Here is a 24,014-nt window from a genome sequence, read left to right as displayed (position 1 = left end):
GCTCCAGAGCACTCAGGACCTACGACTGGGGCGAAGGTTCACCTTCCAACAGGACAACGACCCAAAGCACACAGCCAAGACAACGCATGAGTGTCTTCGGGACAAGTCTCTGGATGTTCTTGAGTGGCCCAGCCAGAGCCTGGACTTGAACCCGATCGAACATCTCTGGACCTGAAAGACCTGAAAATAGCTGTGCAGCAACGCTCCCCATCCAACCTGACAGAGCTTGAGAGGATCTGCAGAGAAGAATGGGAGAAACTCCTCAAATACAGGTGTGCCAAGCTTGTAGCTTCATACCCAAGAAGACTCAAGGCTGTAATAACTGCCAAAGAGGCTTCAATGTACTGAGTAAAGGGTCTGAATACTTATGAAAATGTTATATTTCTTAAAACCTGTTTTTGCTTCGTCATTATGGGATATTGTGTGTAAATTTATGAGGGTAAAAAAACTTTTAATACATTTTAGAATAAGGTTGTAACGTAACAATATGTGGAAAAAGTCAAGGGGTCTGAATACTTTCCAAATGCAATGTATTTGCAAGCTGGGCTGTTGAGAGAGAAACACACGTACACCACACATGCAGATACAGTACACACACCCACAACCACAGTATAGCCCAGGAATCCTGCAGTAGAAGGCAGTACGTGTTATTTCTGTTGCAAGTTTGAGACGAATTTGTAAATTTTAGTCATATAGCAGAGTGATTTACAATTCGGGGGAGGGGGGGGGGGGGTCATTTAAGATACTATTTGAAGTAGCGTAGGGTTTCAGATGTTTTAGCAACTCTGCTATCCTTCAGGAAATATATTTATAGGATTTAAGGACATACATTTTAAAGTAATTAATTATATATTTTTAGAAGAGATTCCGTGTTTTAGAAAATTATTGACTTCCGTGAGTTTGATCGTTGTAACTGGGCTGTAACAGGAACATCTACAAATACAAATAGTCTACTAACCAAATGGCACCCTATTAGTGCACTACTACTTTCCCTAAATAGTGCACTACTTTGAACCATGTCCCGTAGGGCTCTGGTCAAAAGTTGTGCACTTAGGGTGCAATTTGGGACGTATCCAGTGACCTCTCTTATCCTGTGAAGTCGCCCCACAGGAACATTCTGTGTACTGTGTGACTAATGTGAAATCTGCATGTAAACACATGTATTATTGTGGCTGCCGACCAGGGGAGCTTCATCAGATCTGTACTGTTTCCCTTTCCTCCAGCAGCCAACATACTGTTGATCATTTCATACACACAGTACTGTGAAGACATGATCACTTAAGTTGCATCCCAAAATGGCACGTGCTCCCTCTATAGGGCACTGCTTTTGACCTGAGCCCTGGTCAATAGTAGTGCACTTTATACTGTAGGGAATAGGATACCATTTGGGACATACTGTAGATGGTCAATAGTAGTGCACTTTTGGGACAGCGCTGACAGAACGTGATCTTCTTCCTGTTTCACTCTCCCTGTTTGTTCTCGCCTTATTTACAGTATAGTGTACCTACATTAGTGCCCCGTACAAGCACTGGGTATCTGTATTTCTGAAGATGAGATGCTAAAAGCTAAACGTTACCTTGTTCCCCGTTTCTCTTCTCCCCATAGTGATGGCCTCTACTGAACAGCTCTGCTCCAGCTCCCACCAGCAGCACTGAGCATAAGAATAGCAGAAACCCCTTCGCCCTCCTGCTGCCAAGCCAGACAGCGAGACACACAGCACCATGTACAGCGTGGACGACCTCCTCATTTCTCACGGATACAAATTGCCCAAGACAAGCGTCCCCTGCCCCTCTTCAACTTCATCCGCCTCCGCACCTTGCGAGAAACAGCACCACGTCGCCGCCACGACCGACTGCCACCGTGAAATCCCAGCGGCAGAGAACCAGAGGCCTGGTCGTGTTGGCTCACTGAACGGGTATGAACAGGCAGCAGACAGGGGGGCCTGTGTCTTCAGGAGCAGCAGCAGGCAGGCACTACTGGCGAAGGTCTACCCCGGCAGCGGGGACAATGAGAGCGGCGGGGAAAGGAACCAAAGGAGAAAAGAAGCTGGCAGCGGTAACCTAGGTGACAGCCTAGCACAGCCCCTGGGAGATTCTCTCGCCACGGATAGCGGGTGAGTCCCCCCCCCCCTTATCTCTCTCTCTTTTGAGCCCCCCCCCCCCCCCCCCTCCATACCTTCCCTCCCTTTTCTTCCTCTCCGGGCCCTTCGGCGTTGCATGTAAAGCCGAGCCACTCCGTCTGCACTGCGCAGGAGGGTGTTTTCTTCTGTCTCCTCATTTCCTTCCTTCCAGGGCTGTAAGAACGAACACTGAGGCTTCTGCACCACTGTGATATGATCGAATATGAGGTCTGTGCTCCAAATGGCACCCTATTCTACATTCCCTATTGTCCTTAGTCAAAGGTAGTGCACTATATAGGGAATAGGGTGCTTTATGCTGTGATATGAGGAATAATGTACAGCTGCCGCCATTCTGCACTGTTGGCTTGTTTACATTGCGATGTGAACCCATGTTTAAAGAGGGCACTCGTCTTTCCATTGGGTCAGTCCACCCCTCCACCACAAGCATCTCTACCAACACACAGACAGGTACACAGCCTAAAGCCCTATGGGCCCTGGTCAAAAGTAGTGCACTAAATAGGGAATAGGATGCCATTTGAGACGCATTCAGTTTATACACTACCACCCAGTGTGTAATATGTATTATCAACACAGACAGTGTAAACAGCTCAGGCTCTGTGCACTGCACACACACACTCCGCAGAGTGAGGATTCCTCTGCACAAGTGTGCACATACCCATACACTTGTCCAGAGGAATCCTCACTCTGCAGGGTGTGTGTGCAGTACAGGGCGCCTGAGCTGTTTACAGTGTGGTGGTTGGTTACGCTCTCAAGGCATCACGGACAGTAAGCTTCTCTACCCAGCGTCCTGTGCTGCTGTTTACATGGTCTGGCAATAGGCAATAGGCAGGTCAAGGCAGGCAGAGGTCAGGGTCAGGGTCAAGGCAGGCAGAGGTCAGGGTCAGGGTCAAGGCAGGCAGAGGTCAGGGTCAGGGTCAAGGCAGGCAGAGGTCAGTAATCCAGAGGTGGGGCAAAGGTACAGGTCGGTAGGCAGGCAGGCTCAGGGTCAGGGTCAGGCAGAGTGGTCAGGGTCAGGGTCAGGCAGAGTGGTCAGGCAGGCGGGCTCAGAGTCAGGGTCAGGGTCAGGCAGAGTGGTCAGGGTCAGGGTCAGGCAGAGTGGTCAGGCAGGCGGGCTCAGAGTCAGGGTCAGGCAGAGTGGTCAGGCAGGCGGGCTCAGAGTCAGGGTCAGGCAGAGTGGTCAGGCAGGCGGGCTCAGAGTCAAAACCAGGAGGGGGAGAAAAAGAGAGACTGGGAAAAGCAGGAGCTGAGACACACAACCCCTGGTTGACTTGACAAACAGGATGAACTGGCAACAGACAAACAGAGAACACAGGTATAAATACACAGGGGATATAATGGGGAAGATGGGCGACACCTGGAGGGGCGTGGAGACAAGCAAAAAGAGGTGACGTTGATCAGGATGTGACTGTATATTGCCAGTTTAGATCATTCACTGAAATAACTCATTGCCAGATAACTGTGATCATTACTTTAGGGTTTGTTTTATTTTTTTTCATAGACACATGATTGTCTGAGTTACATCCAGAAACAAGTGAATTTGCTATTATCACCGTACTGAATGTGGGTGAACAGTATCCCTCTACTCTGTCTACTGTTGAGGTCTAACCTAAATAGCCAGGGTGCAATTTGGGAAGCAACACTTTACTTCATAACAACAGGCCCAGCCACTCTGCCTGCTGTCCATGGGACTGAGAGCATGTATGAATGTGGCTGACCATGTTACGATAATCAGGTACATCACTCAGCCTGAAGGGACACTCTTTTTTTGATTTGATTATATTTTTTTACACAATTAAATTAAATCCTATTTTGGGATCCTCGTAGCATTGGATTAAATGGCTAAGAAATAAGACTAAGGAGTTGTCTGTCCCTGTAAGATAATAAGATCATGTCTTTATTATCCTCGTGGGGTAAATTCTGTGCCAAAACATAGACAAGGACACATACAGACAATAACTACAGGTAGAAACAAAAGTTCATAAGCAATCAATGACCATCTGTACACTATATACACTATACACATCAGAACAATCTGTCATCTACTATGTCCATCTGTACACTATATACACTATATACATCAGCACAATCTGTCATCTACAATGTCAACTGTACACTATATACACTATATACATCAGCACAATCTGTCATCTACAATGTCAACTGTACACTATATACACTATACACATCAGCACAATCTGTCATCTACTATGTCATCTATACACTATATACACTATACACATCAGAACAATCTGTCATCTACTATGTCATCTATACACTATATACACTATACACATCAGCACAATCTGTCATCTACTATGTCATCTATACACTATATACACTATACACATCAGAACAATCTGTCATCTACTATGTCATCTATACACTATATACACTATACACATCAGCACAATCTGTCATCTACTATGTCATCTATACACTATATACACTATACACATCAGCACAATCTGTCATCTACTATGTCATCTATACACTATATACACTATACACATCAGAACAATCTGTCATCTACTATGTCATCTATACACTATATACACTATACACATCAGCACAATCTGTCATCTACTATGTCATCTATACACTATATACACTATACACATCAGCACAATCTGTCATCTACTATGTCATCTATACACTATATACACTATACACATCAGAACAATCTGTCATCTACTATGTCATCTATACACTATATACACTATACACATCAGAACAATCTGTCATCTACTATGTCATCTATACACTATATACACTATACACATCAGCACAATCTGTCATCTACTATGTCATCTATACACTATATACACTATACACATCAGCACAATCTGTCATCTACTATGTCATCTATACACTATATACACTATACACATCAGAACAATCTGTCATCTACTATGTTTTATTTTTTTATTTTTTATTTCACCTTTATTTAACCAGGTAGGCTAGTTGAGAACACCTTTATTTAACCAGGTAGGCTAGTTGAGAACACCTTTATTTAACCAGGTAGGCTAGTTGAGAACACCTTTATTTAACCAGGTAGGCTAGTTGAGAACACCTTTATTTAACCAGGTAGACTAGTTGAGAACACCTTTATTTAACCAGGTAGGCTAGTTGAGAACACCTTTATTTAACCAGGTAGGCTAGTTGAGAACACCTTTATTTAACCAGGTAGGCTAGTTGAGAACACCTTTATTTAACCAGGTAGGCTAGTTGAGAACACCTTTATTTAACCAGGTAGGCTAGTTGAGAACACCTTTATTTAACCAGGTAGGCTAGTTGAGAACACCTTTATTTAACCAGGTAGGCTAGTTGAGAACACCTTTATTTAACCAGGTAGGCTAGTTGAGAACAAGTTCTCATTTGCAACTGCGACCTGGCCAAGATAAAGCATAGCAGTGTGAGCAGACAACAAAGAGTTACACATGGAGTAAACAATTAACAAGTCAATAACACAGTAGAAACCAAAGGGGGAGTCTATATACAATGTGTGCGAAAGGCATGAGGAGGTAGGCAAATAATTACAATTTTGCAGATTAACACTGGAGTGATGAATGATCAGATGGTCATGTACAGGTAGAGATATTGGTGTGCAAAAGAGCAGAAAAGTAAATAAATAAAAACAGTATGGGGATGAGGTAGGTGAGAAAGGGTGGGCAATTTACCAATAGACTATGTACAGCTGCAGCGATCGGTTAGCCGCTCAGATAGCTGATGTTTGAAGTTGGTGAGGGAGATAAAAGTCTCCAACTTCAGCGATTTTTGCAATTCGTTCCAGTCACAGGCAGCAGAGTACTGGAACGAAAGGCGGCCAAATGAGGTGTTGGCTTTAGGGATGATCAGTGAGATACACCTGCTGGAGCGCGTGCTACGGATGGGTGTTGCCATCGTGACCAGTGTGCTGAGATAAGGCGGAGCTTTACCTAGCATGGACTTGTAGATGACCTGGAGCCAGTGGGTCTGGCGACGAATATGTAGCGAGGGCCAGCCGACTAGAGCATACAAGTCGCAGTGGTGGGTGGTATAAGGTGCTTTAGTGACGAAACGGATGGCACTGTGATAGACTGCATCCAGTTTGCTGAGTAGAGTGTTGGAAGCCATTTTGTAGATGACATCGCCGAAGTCGAGGATCGGTAGGATAGTCAGTTTTACTAGGGTAAGCTTGGCGGCGTGAGTGAAGGAGGCTTTGTTGCGGAATAGAAAGCCGACTCTTGATTTGATTTTCGATTGGAGATGTTTGATATGAGTCTGGAAGGAGAGTTTGCAGTCTAGCCAGACACCTAGGTACTTATAGACGTCCACATATTCTAGGTCGGAACCATCCAGGGTGGTGATGCTAGTCGGGCATGCGGGTGCAGGCAGCGACCGGTTGAAAAGCATGCATTTGGTTTTACTAGCGTTTAAGAGCAGTTGGAGGCCACGGAAGGAGTGTTGTATCGCATTAAAGCTTGTTTGGAGGTTAGATAGCACAGTGTCCAAAGACGGGCCGAAGGTATATAGAATGGTGTCGTCTGCGTAGAGGTGGATCAGGGAATCGCCCGCAGCAAGAGCAACATCATTGATATACACAGAGAAAAGAGTCGGCCCGAGAATTGAACCCTGTGGCACCCCCATAGAGACTGCCAGAGGACCAGACAGCATGCCCTCCGATTTGTCATCTACAATGTCCATCTGTAATCTGTACACTATATACACTATACACATCAGCACAATCTGTCATCTACAATGTCATCTGTACACTATATACACTATACACATCAGCACAATCTGTCATCTACTATGTCAACTGTACACTATATACACTATACAAATCAGCACAATCTGTCATCTACTATGTCATCTGTACACTATATACACTATACACATCAGCACAATCTGTCATCTACTATGTCATCTATACACTATACACATCAGCACAATCTGTCATCTACTATGTCATCTGTACAATATATACACTATACACATCAGCACAATCTGTCATCTACTATGTCCATCTGTACACTATATACACTATACACATCAGCACAATCTGTCATCTACTATGTCAACTGTACACTATATACACTATACACATCAGCACAATCTGTCATCTACTACGTCATCTGTACACTATATACACATCAGCACAATCTGTCATCTACTATGTCATCTGTACACTATATACACTATACACATCAGCACAATCTGTCATCTACTATGTCATCTGTACACTATATACACTATACACATCAGCACAATCTGTCATCTACTATGTCATCTATACACTATACACATCAGCACAATCTGTCATCTACTATGTCATCTGTACACTATATACACTATACACATCAGCACAATCTGTCATCTACTATGTCATCTGTACACTATATACACTATACACATCAGCACAATCTGTCATCTACTATGTCATCTATACACTATACACATCAGCACAATCTGTCATCTACTATGTCAACTGTACACTATATACACTATACACATCAGTACAATCTGTCATCTACTATGTCAACTGTAGGCCAGCCCACTGGTGCTGCTTGTGTTTTTTAAAACATCTTTAAAATTAAATTAATCCATTTTTTATAGGGGTGGATCAGCTTAATATTGCGGAAAGAATATTGGTTCCATCAATGTAATTGTCTGCATCATTTCCAATCCCCCATATATCTTTTTTGGTAAATATATATATCCATACACGCATGCATACATATACACATATATACATACACATACACAGAAATAGACATACTTTCTTTACTGTTTTAAAGAATATCCCTTTATTATTATTCCCCACAAACCCTTCCACCGATCCCCCAAATGGAGTAAACTAATAAACACTTTGGCTTTTACCTTCAATTTATACATCTTATACACATCTTACAGACACAGTCTACTTTACAATAGTTGTCTCTTGTTTGTTCTTAGTCCTTGCTCTATTTCTGATGTCCATCCAGTTTGATTTCTATTGGTAACTGTGTTATTTCACAACAGTTCTGAACCTATATACATTCTACAGATCCCGTATGTTTTACATTGTTTATCTTGTTATTAGTCCCACCCTTCAGCTCCATTCAACCCCTCCCATTTATCTCTCAACATCATCCATTTTGGATTTCTATTTGCCATATATTGTTCAACTGTGCTATGATGCTTCACAAAATAATTGAACCTTTCTATTCTCATAGCTTCTACAGATTGTAAATTAAAAATAAACATTTTTGCTAAAATAATAATTATATTATTGATTGATTGACTATGGCTTTTCAAATCACCCAGTATTGCTGTCTGCAGCGTTAGTTCTAGGCAAATGTTGCAATTCTTCAGCCATTCCTGGACCTGTGACCAAAAACCACCTACATATGGACAATAGCAAAATAAATGATCTAATGACTCTGCCTCTTCACAGCAGAATCTGCAGAGCTGGGAAGATTGTATCCCCCATATATATAACATTTTATTTGTTGCAAGAATGTTGTATAGTAATTTACATTGAAAAATGTGAAGTTTTGCATCCGGCGTTGTTTTGTATCAATTTATAAACCACGTGCCATGGAATGGGTACATCGAAAATCTCTTCCCAACTATTTTGCAATTTATATGGCACAGCTGTCAGTTTTTCGGTCCTTAAATGAAATTGGTATATGTTTTTATTTATCACACTTTTCTTTAACCATTTATGTTCTTTAATACAGGGCTGACATACAAGTTCCTTACTTTTTTCCCCTTCTACTTGCCTCTTCCATTTATGTGGTAATGCTGCAATTAATTGGTTGTAATTTTGGGTAGAGCAGACATTTCCATATGTCTGTGTTAGCTGCATGTGTAACATTACTCCACCAGCTGCATGTGTAACATTACTCCACCAGCTGCATGTGTGACATTACTCCACCAGCTGCATGTGTAACATTACTCCACCAGCTGCATGTGTAACATTACTCCACCAGCTGCATGTGTGACATTACTCCACCAGCTGCATGTGTGACACAACTCCACCAGCTGCATGTGTAACATTACTCCACCAGCTGCATGTGTAACATTACTCCACCAGCTGCATGTGTGACATAACTCCACCAGCTGCATGTGTAACATTACTCCACCAGCTGCATGTGTGACATTACTCCACCAGCTGCATGTGTAACATTACTCCACCAGCTGCATGTGTAACATTACTCCACCAGCTGCATGTGTGACATTACTCCACCAGCTGCATGTGTGACACAACTCCACCAGCTGCATGTGTAACATTACTCCACCAGCTGCATGTGTAACATTACTCCACCAGCTGCATGTGTGACATAACTCCACCAGCTGCATGTGTAACATTACTCCACCAGCTGCATGTGTAACATTACTCCACCAGCTGCATGTGTGACACAACTCCACCAGCTGCATGTGGTTTTAAACATTCAGGAGCCTTACCGCCGCTGGGACAAAGGATCGTTTGGCTTTATTTATTTTGGGCCCTGGTGCCTGCCCGGTAACATTGTCCTGAGGTCAATACACCAAACTCCTGGTGAAGAAGATGTCTCGGGCCAGCGGTACCTTGTTTGTGTTGACATCACGTGATCACGTAACTGGCACTTTATATACAAGGAAAGTTAAGTTTTTCTGCTCAGCGGCAGGCAGGCAGGCAGGCAGGCAGGCAGGCAGGCAGGCAGGCAGGCAGGCAGGCAGTGCATCTTACCAGGGCTGCGTTCCAAATGGATCAAATCAAATCCAATTGTATTTATCGCATGTGCCAAATACAACAGGTGTAGATTTAACAGGGAAATGTTTGCTTACAAACCTTTCCCAACGATGCAAAGTTTAAAATTAATAATAAAAAATAAAATAGTAACTAACCCAAGAGGAATAAAATACAATACACAAGAATGGAGCTATATACAGGAAGTACCAGTACCAGATCAATGTGGAGCTATATACAGGAAGTACCAGTACCAGATCACTGTGGAGCTACAGTGGGGCAAAAAAGTATTTAGTCAGCCACCAATTGTGCAAGTTCTCCCACTTAAAAAGATGAGAGAGGCCTGTAATTTTCATCATACACTTCAACTATGACAGACAAAATGAGAAGAAAAAAATCCCGAAAATCACATTGTAGGATTTTGTAATGAATTTATTTGCAAATTATGGTGGAAAATAAGTATTTGGCCAATAACAAAAGTTTTTCTCAATACTTTGTTATATACCCTTTGTTGGCAATGACAGAGGTCAAATGTTTTCTGTAAGTCTTCACAAGGTTTTCACACACTGTTGCTGGTATTTTGGCCCATTCCTCCATGCAGATCTCCTCTAGAGCAGTGATGTTTTGGGGCTGTTGCTGGGCAACACGGACTTTCAACTCCCTCCAAAGATTTTCTATGGGGTTGAGATCTGGAGACTGGCTAGGCCACTCCAGGACCTTGAAATGCGTCTTACGAAGCCACTCCTTCGTTGCCCGGGCGGTGTGTTTGGGATCATTGTCATGCTGAAAGACCCAGCCACGTTTCATCTTCAATGCCCTTGCTGATGGAAGGAGGTTTTCACTCAAAATCTCACGATATATGGCCCCATTCATTCTTTCCTTTACACGGATCAGTCGTCCTGGTCCCTTTGCAGAAAAACAGCCCCAAAGCATGATGTTTCCACCCCCATGCTTCACAGTAGGTATGGTGTTCTTTGGATGCAACTCAGCATTCTTTGTCCTCCAAACACGACGAGTTGAGTTTTTACCAAAAAGTTATATTTTGGTTTCATCTGACCATATGACATTCTCCCAATCTTCTTCTGTATCATCCAAATGCTCTCTAGCAAACTTCAGACGGACCTGGACATGTACTGGCTTAAGCAGGGGGACACGTCTGAAACTGCAGAATTTGAGTCCCTGGCGGCGTAGTGTGTAACTGATGGTAAGCTTTGTTATTTTGGTCCCAGCTCTCTGCAGGTCATTCACTAGGTCCCCCCGTGTGGTTCTGGGATTTTTGCTCACCGTTCTTGTGATCATTTTGACCCCACGGGGTGAGATCTTGCGTGGAGCCCCAGATCGAGGGAGATTATCAGTGGTCTTGTATGTCTTCCATTTCCTAATAATTGCTCCCACAGTTGATTTCTTCAAACCAAGCTGCTTACCTATTGCAGATTCAGTCTTCCCAGCCTGGTGCAGGTCTACAATTTTGTTTCTGGTGTCCTTTGACAGCTCTTTGGTCTTGGCCATAGTGAAGTTTGGAGTGTGACTGTTTGAGGTTGTGGACAGGTGTCTTTTGTACTGATAACAAGTTCAAACAGGTGCCATTGATACAGGTAACGAGTGGAGAACAGAGGAGCCTCTTAAAGAAGAGGTTACAGGTCTGTGAGAGCCAGAAATCTTGCTTGTTTGTAGGTGACCAAATACTTATTTTCCACCATAATTTGCAAATAAATTCATTAAAAAATCCTACAATGTGATTTTCTGGATTTTTCTTCCTAATTCTGTCTGTCATAGTTGAAGTTTACCTATGATGACAATTACAGGCCTCTCTCATCTTTTTAAGTGGGAGAACTTGCACAATTGGTGGCTGACTAAATACTTTTTTGCCCCACTGTATATAGTGTGTATATATAGTCTAGTGAGTGTGTATATGATATGTATGTATAGTGAGTGTGCGTAGGGTTAGTGCAGATAGTTTGGGTCCCATTAATTTACTATTTAGCAGTCTGGCTATTTAGCAGTCTGGCTATGGCTTATGGCCTGGGGGTAGAAGGAGCCTGTTGGTCTGAGAGTGATACTCCGGTACCGTTTGCTGGATGATAACAGAGTGAGCAGTCTATAGCTTGGGTGGTTAGAGTCTTTGGGAATTTTTGGGCCTTCCTCTGACACCGCCGGTATAGAGGTCTTGGATGGCAGGGAGTTCGGCCCCAGTGATGTATTGGGCAGTCCGCACCACCCTCTGTAGAGCTTTGCGGTCAAGGACAATGCAATTGCCATACAAAGCGGTGATGCAGCCAGTCAAGATGCTCTCGATGGTGCAGCTGTAAAACTTTTTGAGGATCTGAGGGCTCATGCAAAATCTTTTCAGCCTCTTGAGGGTAAGAGGCACTGCCGTACCCTCGTCACGACTTTGTGGGTGTATGTGGACCAGGTTAAGTCCTTAGCGATGTGGACGCCAAAGAACTTGAAGCTCTCGACCCGCTCCACAACAGCCCTGTCGATGTGGAGGTGTGGGGGTGGTGTGGGGGTGTGTTCTCCGACCTTTCTCCTATAGTCTTCGATCATCAGTCGGGGGTGAACAGGGAGCACAGAAGGGGACTAAGCACACATCCCTGAGGGGCCCCCGTGTTGAGGGTCAGCGTGGCGGAGGTGGTGTTGCCTACCCTCATCACCTGGGGCCGGCCCGTCAGGAAGTCCAGGATCCAGTTGCAGAGGGAAGTGTTCAGTCCCAGGTTTCCCAAACTTAGTGGTGAGCTTGGAGGGGGCTATGGTGTTGAACGCTGAGCTTTAGTCAATGAACAGCTTTCTCACATAGGTGTTCCTCTTGTCCATGTGGAAGAGGGCAGTGTGAAGTGCAATTGAGATTGCGTCATCTGTGGATCTGTTGGGGCGGTATGGAAATTGAGTGTGGGTCCAGGGTGTCTGGGATGATGGTGTTGATGTGTGTCATGAACAGCCTTTCAAAGCACTTCAAATGGCACCCTATTCCCTGCATAGTGCACTACTTTTGACCAGAGAGCCCTATGGACCCCGGTGAAAAGTAGGGCACTATATAGGGAACGAACGCCCAGCTTTCTGAATTAAGGTCAGCGTGTGTTCTAATATGCAGATCATATTGCAGCAGCCGCACAATTTCACGGCATCTTCAAGGGAGTTGGGAGCCGCTGACTCAAGCACTTCCGTCAGATATATGTGTGTTGCCTGACTCCGCCCTCTTGGATTGGAGATGGAGATATTGATTCCTAGGCTACGTCCCAAATCACACCTTATTCCCTATGTAGTGCACTATATAAGGAACAGGATGCCATTTGGGATCTAACCCTCTTCTTCACTCCCAAAGCCAAAACATCAGCTTGGAGGCTAGCCAGACATACCAGCATTTAAAATGTCACAGTTATCAATATCTCTCAGATCGTATAAAAGCATGGCAGGCTGGTCAGCATTGTGTCATCACAGGTAAACAGAGTATGGAACGCAGGTATGGTTCCATAAGAGAGCGTTCCAGATAAAGCTCATTCATGATTTTTTGTTGTTGTTTGATCTTGTTTTGTGGGCGTCAGATGTTGCATCTGAGACTCCGTTTTAGAATGTCTTCTTTTGTCTCCATACTACCTATATAGTGCACTACCTTTGACCAGGGCCTACTGCACTACAGAGGGAGTAAGGTGCCAATTGGGATGCAACTATAGGGTGCCAATTGGGATGCAACTATAGGGTACCAATTGGGATGCAACTATAGGGTACCAATTGGGATGCAACTATAGGGTACCAATTGGGATGAAACTATAGGGTACCAATTGGGATGCAACTATAGGGTACCAATTGGGATGCAACTATAGGGTACCAATTAGGATGCAACTATAGGGTACCAATTGGGATGCAACTATAGGGTACCAATTGGGATGCAACTATAGGGTACCAATTGGGATGTAACTATAGGGTACCAATTGGGATGTAAATATAGGGTGCCAATTGGGATGCAACTATATGGTACCAATTGGGATGCAACTATAGGGTGCCAATTGGGATGCAACTATAGGGTGCCAATTGGGATGCAGCTATAGACTGGCAGGTCATGGAAAGGTCAGCAGACTTTATCATTACAAATATAAGGGAGGTTAACTGAATTATGTTGGTATTACAAGCTTATACATTTATGAACGGAAATGCTTCAAGAGTTTTGTTATTGTTGGTGTTATGTGCAAAAACCAAGTTTATCCTATATCCAGGTTGTTTGCATTACAACCAACATGTTCACTGTTTATAATATTTGTAGATTTTCCTATGTAAGACATGGGTTCAAATATAACATTTTTCATATTAATGTAGGTACAGTATTATAACTGCAGTACCTTAACACTTCATGGTTCTTTCTTTCCCTTCTTTTTCTTTTCTATTTTCATTATATGATGATCACCAACCAATTGTGCTTTGTTGTCTTTCCAGGTTCTATGACGCTCCCAGCTTAACCTATTCTGAGCAGATCGAGAGAAGAGAGCAGTTGGATGAGAGGGATGTCTCCTACTGGAGGAGGAGAGGCCAGGATTTCAGTGTCCTCCTGGATTACGCCGATGGCCGGGAGCTGAGAGCGTCCGCTAGCTTTCTGAAGGCCTCTGAGGTGGCATGGAGGCCACAGGCCCTGATAGCAGAGGACCACAGGGGGGAGAGGGAGAAGCAGCAGCAGAAGCAGCTATGGGATGACACCCCCATCTCCTGGCTGAGGGAAGCTGACGCGGCTCCTGGACAGCTGAGGGTATTGACTGGGGTGACTGGGGAGCGGAAGTGCCAGAGCCTGGGCACAGAGGAGTGGAAGCCTGCGGTGGGGCTGGGGAGGCAGCTGTCGGATGGGGAGGGCGAGAGGTGGGCTCAGGACCAGCAGCACCGCCTGAGGACTCCAGAGAGCGCTGGTTTTATCCTTCCCAGAACCAGAGGGAAGTCCCAGTCCCTCCCCAGAGTGCTGTCGCCTGATGGAACTACTGAACACACAGACACACAGTCCAGCTTGGTCAGTGTCCAGCTTCGACCGGGCCAGGTTGATAGACAGAGAGTGAACAGCACCGTCTTTTCCGGGCCTTATAGTAGGTATTACCACAGCGCCGCAGTTGGCCGGGACCGGTGGGCCAGAAACAGTTGGCAAAGTGGCGGTCATGTTGCACTTTTACCAAAGCCCAGGTTCAGCAGGCCTGTCAAGCCTCCGTCGTACGAGATACACCAGCAGACTAGGGGTAGCCAGGAGATGCTTTCTGTAGCTGTAGTAGATGAGCAGAGTGCGTCCAAACAACAGAAGGACAACAGGCCTGTCTATCACCCAAGGGGTGGAGAACTGCAGAGACAAGACTATTTCGCACAACACTCCGCAATCTTTGGCATGGAGCCCCCCGGTTACATCCCGCCCCCGTCTTATAAGAGAGCCCCTCCCCCAATCAGGGGAGGCCCAATCAACCGCAATGAAGTGGTGAACTATAAGTGGAGGGGGGAGATGCAGATACAGATGCAGATGCCTGTGAGCTCAGAGACGGGAAGGTGGTTTTCCAGACAGACAGGAGGGTCGTGGCTGGAACACTATGGGGATCGAGGTATACCCTACAGGAAACAGGTTAACCCTGGATACACCGAGGAACATCTGGGGCATGTTCACTATTTACCCTTTGATGATCCGCGAGTGAGACACATCTCAGGAGGGCCTGGCGGAAATTCTCTCACTGACACGGACAAGCTTATCCGAAACATCAACAAAGAGATCCCCTGCGCTAAGGTTTTAGGACAATCCACACATGATAGTGCCTTTTCCCCCCCACATGGGCTATCTCTCAATACCGACAGCCGCAAGACATCTGTCAATGACAACGACGGTAGTAGTACTAGATGGTGCCACAGGGGTTTAATAAACAAAGGAAGTGTAGACAGTGTAGCTCCTGACCAGAGCTGTGGTAACTATCCAACTGCTTTTCAGGTTAGACCGCCCCCTCAGCAGATCAGGCTTGTGGACCAAGGTGTGTCAGAAACTGTGACTCAAGTGAAAAAGAAAGAGCCTGACTCCTCAGAGAAAGAGAAACCAAGAAAGCCTGACTCCTCAGAGAAAGAGAAACCAAGAAAGCCTGACTCCTCAGAGAAAGAGAAACCAAGAAAGCCTGACTCCTCAGAGAAAGAGAAACCAAGAAAGCCTGACTCCTCAGAGAAAGAGAAACCAAGAAAGCCTGACTCCTCAAAAAAGAAACTTAGCGAAACAATATTCTGTTTGGTGTCTGTTCCCATCCCCCCAACGCCGGGCAGTACGTCCCATGATCAAAACAACAATGATGAGAAGCCGCCAAGCCCAGTCCGGCCACCAAGCCCAGTGGACAGTCCGAGCGAGAACAAAACTGGCCACTTAACAAACCAAAGTCTCCAAAGCACATCTTCAGCAGAGGCTGAGCTGCAAGCACTAACCGGTAGCATAGCAAGCAGCAGATCAAGCAGCAAAATAGTGAGAAAACTCCCCATTAAACCCCCCAAAATAAACCATCACAAGGAGCTGAAACTCTCGGGATCCTGGCCTGGGAACCAGTACCGTGACCAGGAGACTCAAACTAGCCCAGAGGCCAGAAAGCGTCAGCCTCCCCCTCCTCCTCCTCCAGGTCCTGAAAATAAGGAAGCACAAGACCCTCAAGTCCCTGCCCCAGGTTCCCCCGACCCAGGCGTCACCCCAGACCCCAGCAGTGTGGGCAGCACTGCATTCAGCTATCCCATAAAAGGGGTGAAGAGCCTGAAACCATCCAGCAACAGCGCCTTTTCCAGGACGGCCACTTTCTCAATCTCCAGCCAGCTGAACAAGAGCACAGCTCAGCCGCCAGCAGCAGCGCCACCACCACCACCCTCAGGAAACACGATGGAGGTCAAACCAGCAGCGACCTGCAGTGGGCAGGAGGGCTTCGGTCAGTTCCTGCTGAAGCCCGTTAGCAGACGGCCATGGGACGCCATTGAGGAGCTAGAGACTATCAACAAAGAGCTCCAGGATCAACAGCAACAACCACAGCAGCAGAGCAGCAAGAGGCCCAGTGTTGACCAGTGCATCGAGGACCTCAACGAGGCATACAAAGACATCTTAGAGCTAGGCACTGCCAGCAATAACGTTCCCAACAATGGCGGCGCTGTGCAGATCCCTGAGCGGATCAAGATAAGGCTAGCGGGGGAGGCGGGGCTCAGCAAACCCAGCAGCCTTAGGCGCAGTATCGAGAGCTGGACTGTGTCCGTCGACCCAGAGTACAGGGAGGTCAAGAGCGCCTTCTCAAGACCCGCTGAAAGAAAGTCAGTGACATTCAGCAAGCAGCTAAGAGAGGAGCTCCCTGTCCCGCCACGCGATCCTACAGGATTCAGAGAATACAGGGTTGTTTCGAATTTGTCACAGAGGAGAAGTAGCTGCAGTGGCAGGTCAGTGAAGCTAGACCTCTCTTCCCCTTCGGAGACACCACCGCCTTGTGACTTTACCGGCCCTAGTGACTTTATTGACTCTCCTAGTGATCCCAGCGAGATCAGAGACTTAAGCCCAACGACGCCAACAACGCACACGGCAGCAGAAGTCCCCTGGGCAGATAGGCAGCCGATGCAGGACGCCTCCACACTTACGAGTCCCCCTGACTATGAGGACATATGTCAGTCTTTACAAAAGACCCGAGACTCAACAGAAGTTAACAAAACTTTGACGGCCAAATCTAAACTTGGTGGTGGTAGAGGCAATGCAGTGCCTCCAGGGGGCGCCAGTCTAGACTCTGAAGAGGAATGCCCCATTTGTAAAAAAGAGAGCGAGAGCCAGATGTCCAGACCAAGCCCAATGTCTCCGCTCCATGAGGAGTCAAGCCCAGACTTGTCTGATCAAAGTAGCGCCACGATCGTCGGTGACAGTGGTAGTCCACAAGGAGCTGAAACATATGTAGAACCAGCTGAGGACGAAGTAGACACAAAGCTATCCTCCGTCTCTTGCTCGAATCGTTCAGAGGCTCAGACTCTGTGTCAAGATTGGAGGGAGCAGCTGTCACTCACAGATGATAAGAATGTGGGTGGGTGCGCTGCTGCTGAGAAGACCAATCAAAACCAAGCAACCAAGGATCTCAACATTCTATACGAAGTGAAATGTGCCGAGGGAATCCCAGAGAACGAATCCATAGAGGAGAGGGCAGCCAGGATATTAGGGATTGATGTGCCTGCAGAGTCCCTAGTTACAGGGGAGCGGAGGGCTAGAGAGCCAGCAACAGATGAGATTGAATTAAGAGAGAGTGAACCCACTGCTGGAGAAGATCCAGAAAGAAGCAATGCAAACGAACAGACATTACAAACACATGTGAGAGATACAGAGTCTGGGGAACTGCGGTCTACAGCGTCTATGGTGCCTAACAGTGGGCAGGAGTTTCAAGAAAATGAGCCGCCACAGGATACGCCAGAGCGCATCAGGAGTGCCAAATGGACCCAACTGGGTCGAGAAACTCCAGGTATGCTGGAGTTTCCGCCAGACAGACTACCACTTTCGGTCCCCATGAACCCCGACCAGAAGCTGTCTCACAGTCTGGAGGGAGAGAGGAGGGGCAGAGGTGCCTCACAGCACATAGAGGCCCTGCAGGACAAGCTAGCTGCCTCGCCCAGCCACCAGGTGGCGATAGAGCGCCTGGCTCGGATGAAGGTGGTGGACTCGGTGTCCCGCATGAGACTCAGCATCAGGAGCACAGACTCTGGGGAGGTGGACGGGGAGACGGAGCGGGAGGCCAGCCGTGGCGTTGAACAAGTGGAAGAGAACGCTGTCCTCCCTGCTCCCTCCCAGAGTGACACAGTGGACGATAGAGAAGTCAACCTAGAGGACGATCGAGAGGCCTCTGAAGATACAGTGTTGCAAGATGAGGAGGTGTCATCTGTCTCGGGTAGCTACTTGATACATTTGTTTTTTTGTTCATTTTATTCCAGTTTTTTTATTATCCTTTCTGTCGAGCTGTGTTACATGTTTATTCTGAATATGAGTGTTTCACCAGGAATGAATAGTTTCATGTTTTGTTTGTTACACATTTGTGATACTTTTTTCACTGCCAACTGTGACTACACAAATATTGTTGGTTGTGACTATAATGAGTTATAATTTACGGTGCATGTATTTCAAGCAGTGAATTGTGGCTGTTATTATGGACTCTTCCCACAAGAGGGGGCTATTTGACCTACAATTCAAATCTACCACCACACACGACTGATATTACATTATTTTCATTCATTTTGAAGAAATTTTTTATGTGTGTGAAATACATTTTGGACATGTTATGAGGACTGTCACATGATATAGTCTACGTCCAAAATGGAACCCTATTACTTATTTTGTGTACTAATTTTAAAGGGAAACTCAAATTTAGTGCACTTGATAGGGAATAGGGTGCCATTTGGGACACATATATATTCACTCTAAATGATCTAGTGTATCCCTTCTTTCTGTGTATTCTACCAGAGGCCTGAGACCCAAGCCCAGTGGATTAAAGTGGAGAGAGACTGAGACGCCCGTCATCTTTCTCCATCTGAGGTTTAGCTCCCTCCAACACTGTGACCTGGCAGCCCATTAGAATGCCTTCATCTCATCCCAAACACAGAAACGGCCTTCTTCTCCGACAACAGCATTGTGTACACCCTCACCCTCGGCGTCGTTGAGTGCTAAAGAGTGTTCCACTGCCAAAAGGGAGGTGTCCCCCTACCTAGGGGCAGCTTCCATCTATCCCCCCCCCCCCCCCATCTCCCCTTTATCTCCCTCCAACCCATCCTAGGAGGGGTCCAAAATGGTACCCTACTCTCTATATAGTGCACTACTGGGCCCTGGTCAAAGGTAGTGCACTGCATAGGGTTCAGGGTGCCATTTTGGGACTCATTTCTAGTGTTATTGTAGCAGCTTGTTCTTTATCCTTTCTTATTCTAGCCTCCCGATGCTTTTTATTGGCTTATTCTACTCTCCTAGATGCTTTTTATTGGCTTATTCTACTCTCCTAGATGCTTTTCATTGACTTTATTATTCTACTCTCCTAGATGCTTTTCATTGGCAGACATTATGCAATTCTGTCATGCGTATAACAACCTAAAAAAAATGTCCATAGTGAATACAGTTAGCTGACTCATCGTTCACACGCTGTGTGATTCTGTTTGTTTATGGGCGAGCTGTTTAGATATGAATGTAAACACGTTTTACACAACCAAGTAGACATAGGAGTCATAAGAGTCGATTACACCAAAATATTTACATTTGATTGTTATGGACAGAGAGAAGTGAGAAATGTATTATATTGGACATTAATGTCTTTGGCTCGAGAACTGTTTTAATTTTCAGATGAATCGATCGATCAATCCGTCAATCAATCAACGAATCAACCAATCAAATCAGTCTATTATTATTTTGTTACATTGTGGCCTGTCTGTCTCATCGCTTTCCCGTATACTGTAATCATAATCCATAGAGCTCTTCAATGAAGAGTGACTCTATTCCTACCAGATGTCAGGGTTAGGGTCAATTCAAATTCAAGTCAGTCGTTTCAGAAAGTAAACAATTTTCAATGATTTCTCAAAAAATTTAAAACGAGAAGCTATTTATTAAAACACGTTTTTCCATTTATGAATGTTCACTTCCTGAATTGAGTGACTTCAATTTGAATTGACCCAAACCCTGACATGGAGAAATGATAAATCAGTGAAATATATTTTGTGAGGCATTGGTTCTACGTTATGGGGGGTGGGGGTCACCTAGGTGACAGTCTGTTTGTGCTGTCATGCCAACTCCTTGTCACTCATTGGCTTGACAATGTGCAATGGAATTGACAAAGAGCACAAACAGATCTGGGACCGGGCGTTGCCTTCTGTATACAGATGTGCATTTCATTAATCAACTGGATCAGGTTACAAGACCACTGGGCAGTGAAATCAATGTTTTAAAAAGATCTATCTGGGTAGTATATTAGCTCTATTTCCCAGGTAATTTCAGGAAGCAATAATGGTATGGAGTGTGCTAGTTTTGAGTTGTAAACAATAATTATATGGACATAGTAAAAAGATAAGAGCAATATTGTCGTACAAACAGCTTAGTTGCATAGTCAGTGGAGCTGGGAACCATTGTCAGGAATCTAATTATTACCAAGTCCATAATGGCACCCTATTCCCTATATAGTGCACTACATTAGACCAGAGCCCCATGGGCACTGGTTAAAAGTAGTGCACTAAATAGGGAATTGGGTGCCATTTGGGACGTAACATTTTAACGAGTCATCGTTTGAATCATCCTGTAGCTAAATGGAGATGTATCAGGGTATGCTGGTGGGCGGGTGCTTATTTCATAGAAAATATTAGTGGCCATACATGTGTATCGTGTTAAGTGACTACATTTCACTAAATATACATTTTTTGTTATCATTGAATTGTTAATCAGTTTGCATAATGTACAAAATAAAGTATATTTTAAATATTTTAAGAGATTTTGTATTTAACCATTCTATTTGATTTCTCCACACTTTGATCACAAGTTGAAAGTACCATATTGTCTGTACAGTACCATATTGTCTGTACAGTACCATATTGTCTGTACAGTACCATATTGTTTATACAGTACCATATTGTTTATACAGTACCATATTGTTTATACAGTATCATATTGTCTGTACAGTACCATATTGTCTGTACAGTACCATGTTGTTTATACAGTATCATATTGTTTATACAGTACCATATTGTTTATACAGTACCATATTGTTTATACAGTACCATATTGTCTGTACAGTACCATATTGTTTATACAGTACCATATTGTCTGTACAGTACCATATTGTCTGTACAGTACCATATTGTTTATACAGTACCATATTGTCTGTACAGTACCATATTGTTTATACAGTACCATATTGTTTATACAGTACCATATTGTCTGTACAGTACCATATTGTTTGTACAGTACCATATTGTCTGTACAGTACCATATTGTTTATACAGTACCATATTGTCTGTACAGTACCATATTGTTTATACAGTACCATATTGTTTATACAGTACCATATTGTCTGTACAGTACCATATTGTTTATACAGTACCATATTGTCTGTACAGTACCATATTGTCTGTACAGTAGTATATTGTTTGTACAGTAGTATATTGTCTGTACAGTATCATGTCTGTACAGTACTATATTGTCTGTACAGTATCATAATGAGAGTATATAATTTTCTAGCGCTTCAAAAAAAAGAAAAAAGATTGACATAAAGAAGGATTGACCTTACAAGCAAAGCTATGTGCAGTGTGCCTTGATCAAACGGTCATTCTGTTCAGTGACAAGATGAGGGTTTATCTTCTTTGTGAGTCTTGACTAAATGGGAAATTCTGATTGTGCCATGAGTTCCCATTTCTAGTGCATTTTCACACGCTGTCTGAAAAACAGTTGAACATTTGATGCTGGACGTTCTTACTGATGATCCATCGATCCATCTCAGCTGTGTTCTTATGTTTAGGGTCAGCTGTGACCTGCAGTGTTGGGGTCAATTACATTTCAAATCAGTCAGTTCAGGAAGCTAACTGAAATTCAAATGAACATTTTTCTCAATGCCTCTGTTTTTTGGGGGAGGGTGGAGGGGGGGGGGTTAATAATTACATTTATTTTCTGGAATTAACTGAATTGAAATGGAATTGACCCCAACCCTGGTGACTTGTCTTATGTTTGTCATCGTCTTCCAAGCCAAATCATGTACTGTTGTTTTTGTCGCTGATTCATAGCAACATGTTTAGAAATAAAAAAAACTAAGAAATAAAAAAAAACTATTTATTTTATTCATGCAACTTAACATTTCTTTCTTTCTACATTGAGTGAATTTTGTGTTTTAGACTGCTGTCAATGATACAATGGTTAGTGAAGGGTGTATAATGCCTTGTAAAAGGTGCACATTAATGCTGTTTTCCTATTTGTCAAGGGTGAATACATACTGTTCAATAATCACATCGTTTTATAACATTCACTTTCATGTAGCATTATTGCGGTTGTAGCATTTAATTGACTTAGAACTTTGTCTTAATTTCGCTTAATATTTCTGATATTTATTTTAAAAAAACAAGTTTTTATCACGACGCCGCCATAGGCAATTTCGGGCATTACATTATAATTAAGGCCAAATAATTACTAATTGCACACTGTTTCATAATTGTAAGTTTCACAAACAACTTATTGTTCTGCCATTTCTTAAGCCTGAAAGGTAGCAATGTTGACTGCATACGTACATAGTGACTGCACTTAACTTTCTTCACTGTGGGTCTTTCAATCAATCAGGAGAACAGTGCTGCTACTCCAAAAATACACAGACTTCCAAAAATACACAAACTCCCATTCGAAACAACAACTATATATAATATAACTATAGTCATTGATTCAGAAGTTTATTGATCAATTGAGTCCATTGATCAATATCACTGATTAATATCCCATAAAGAGCAACCAGGTGGATAGATTACCAACAGTTGTTGACGCCCGCATTTCGTCTGAACTTAGTACAATTTTTAAGACTTTTGCTTGACTTACCTGTAGTGAAGTCCTCTGTCCTAAAAGGAAATTAAAAAAAATGTTCAACTTCATATTCATCTCCAGCACCACCCCAACATCAACATATGTTAATATGTTGCGTTTCAATGTGTTGTAGAAAAAAGATAGAGGAAGATACGTAAGTGTTTCTAACGACATCATTGGTGTGCATCGTGGGATTTAAAAAATAAAATAATCGAAAATGTTGTTTTTACCCCCCACCCCCCTTTTTCTCCCGAATTTCGTGATTACGATCTTGTCTCATTGCTGCAACTCCCCAACGGGCTAGGGAGAGGCGAAGGTCGAGTCATGCGTCTTCTGAAACATGACCCACCAAGCCGCGCTTCTTAACACCCACCGTCTTAACCCGGAAGCCAGCTGCACCAATGTGTTGGAGGAAACACCACTAAACTGACGACCGAAGTCAGCCTGAAGGCGCCCAGCCCGCCACAAGGAGTCGCTAGAGCGCGATGAGCCTTCCCCTAACCCGGACGACGCTGCACCAATGTGTTGGAGGAAACACCACTAAACTGACGACCGAAGTCAGCCTGAAGGCGCCCAGCCCGCCACAAGGAGTCGCTAGAGCGCGATGAGCCTTCCCCTAACCCGGACGACGCTGCACCAATGTGTTGGAGGAAACACCACTAAACTGACGACCGAAG

The 24,014-nt window shown here is 44.3% G+C and overlaps 2 protein-coding genes across 2 annotated transcripts in view; one reads left to right on the top strand and one right to left on the bottom strand.

Moving 5' to 3' along the window:
* LOC109874777 (G protein-activated inward rectifier potassium channel 3) overlaps window positions 1-1,995 on the bottom strand; it is a 38,966-nt gene extending 36,971 nt beyond the window's left edge. Inside the window, exon 1 of the mRNA XM_031810728.1 lies at window positions 1,577-1,995. The gene's annotated coding sequence lies outside the window, so the exon portion shown is untranslated. The remainder of the gene's footprint in view (window positions 1-1,576) is intronic.
* Window positions 1,706-23,608, top strand: LOC116358643 (junctional protein associated with coronary artery disease homolog). Its single transcript, XM_031810725.1, has 3 exons — window positions 1,706-2,113; window positions 14,262-18,703; window positions 19,273-23,608. The coding sequence occupies exons 1-3, from the start codon at window positions 1,722-1,724 to the stop codon at window positions 19,278-19,280; spliced, it is 4,842 nt and encodes a 1,613-aa protein (XP_031666585.1). The 5' UTR covers window positions 1,706-1,721; the 3' UTR covers window positions 19,281-23,608.
* The last annotated feature ends 406 nt before the right edge of the window (window positions 23,609-24,014 follow it).

The sequence above is a fragment of the Oncorhynchus kisutch genome, linkage group LG30, assembly GCF_002021735.2.
Source record: "Oncorhynchus kisutch isolate 150728-3 linkage group LG30, Okis_V2, whole genome shotgun sequence".
NCBI lineage: Eukaryota > Metazoa > Chordata > Actinopteri > Salmoniformes > Salmonidae > Oncorhynchus > Oncorhynchus kisutch.
Note: the sequence above shows the minus strand (reverse complement) of the source record. Positions and strands in the feature narration are given on the sequence as shown.

Bases quoted from the DNA above. Each gene is read 5' to 3' on its own strand.
- LOC116358643 (XM_031810725.1), top strand. From the start codon at position 1,722: ATGTACAGCGTGGACGACCTCCTCATTTCTCACGGATACAAATTGCCC. The intron at 2,114-14,261 runs GTGAGTCCCCCC...TTGTCTTTCCAG, and splicing joins TCTCTCGCCACGGATAGCGG to GTTCTATGACGCTCCCAGCT.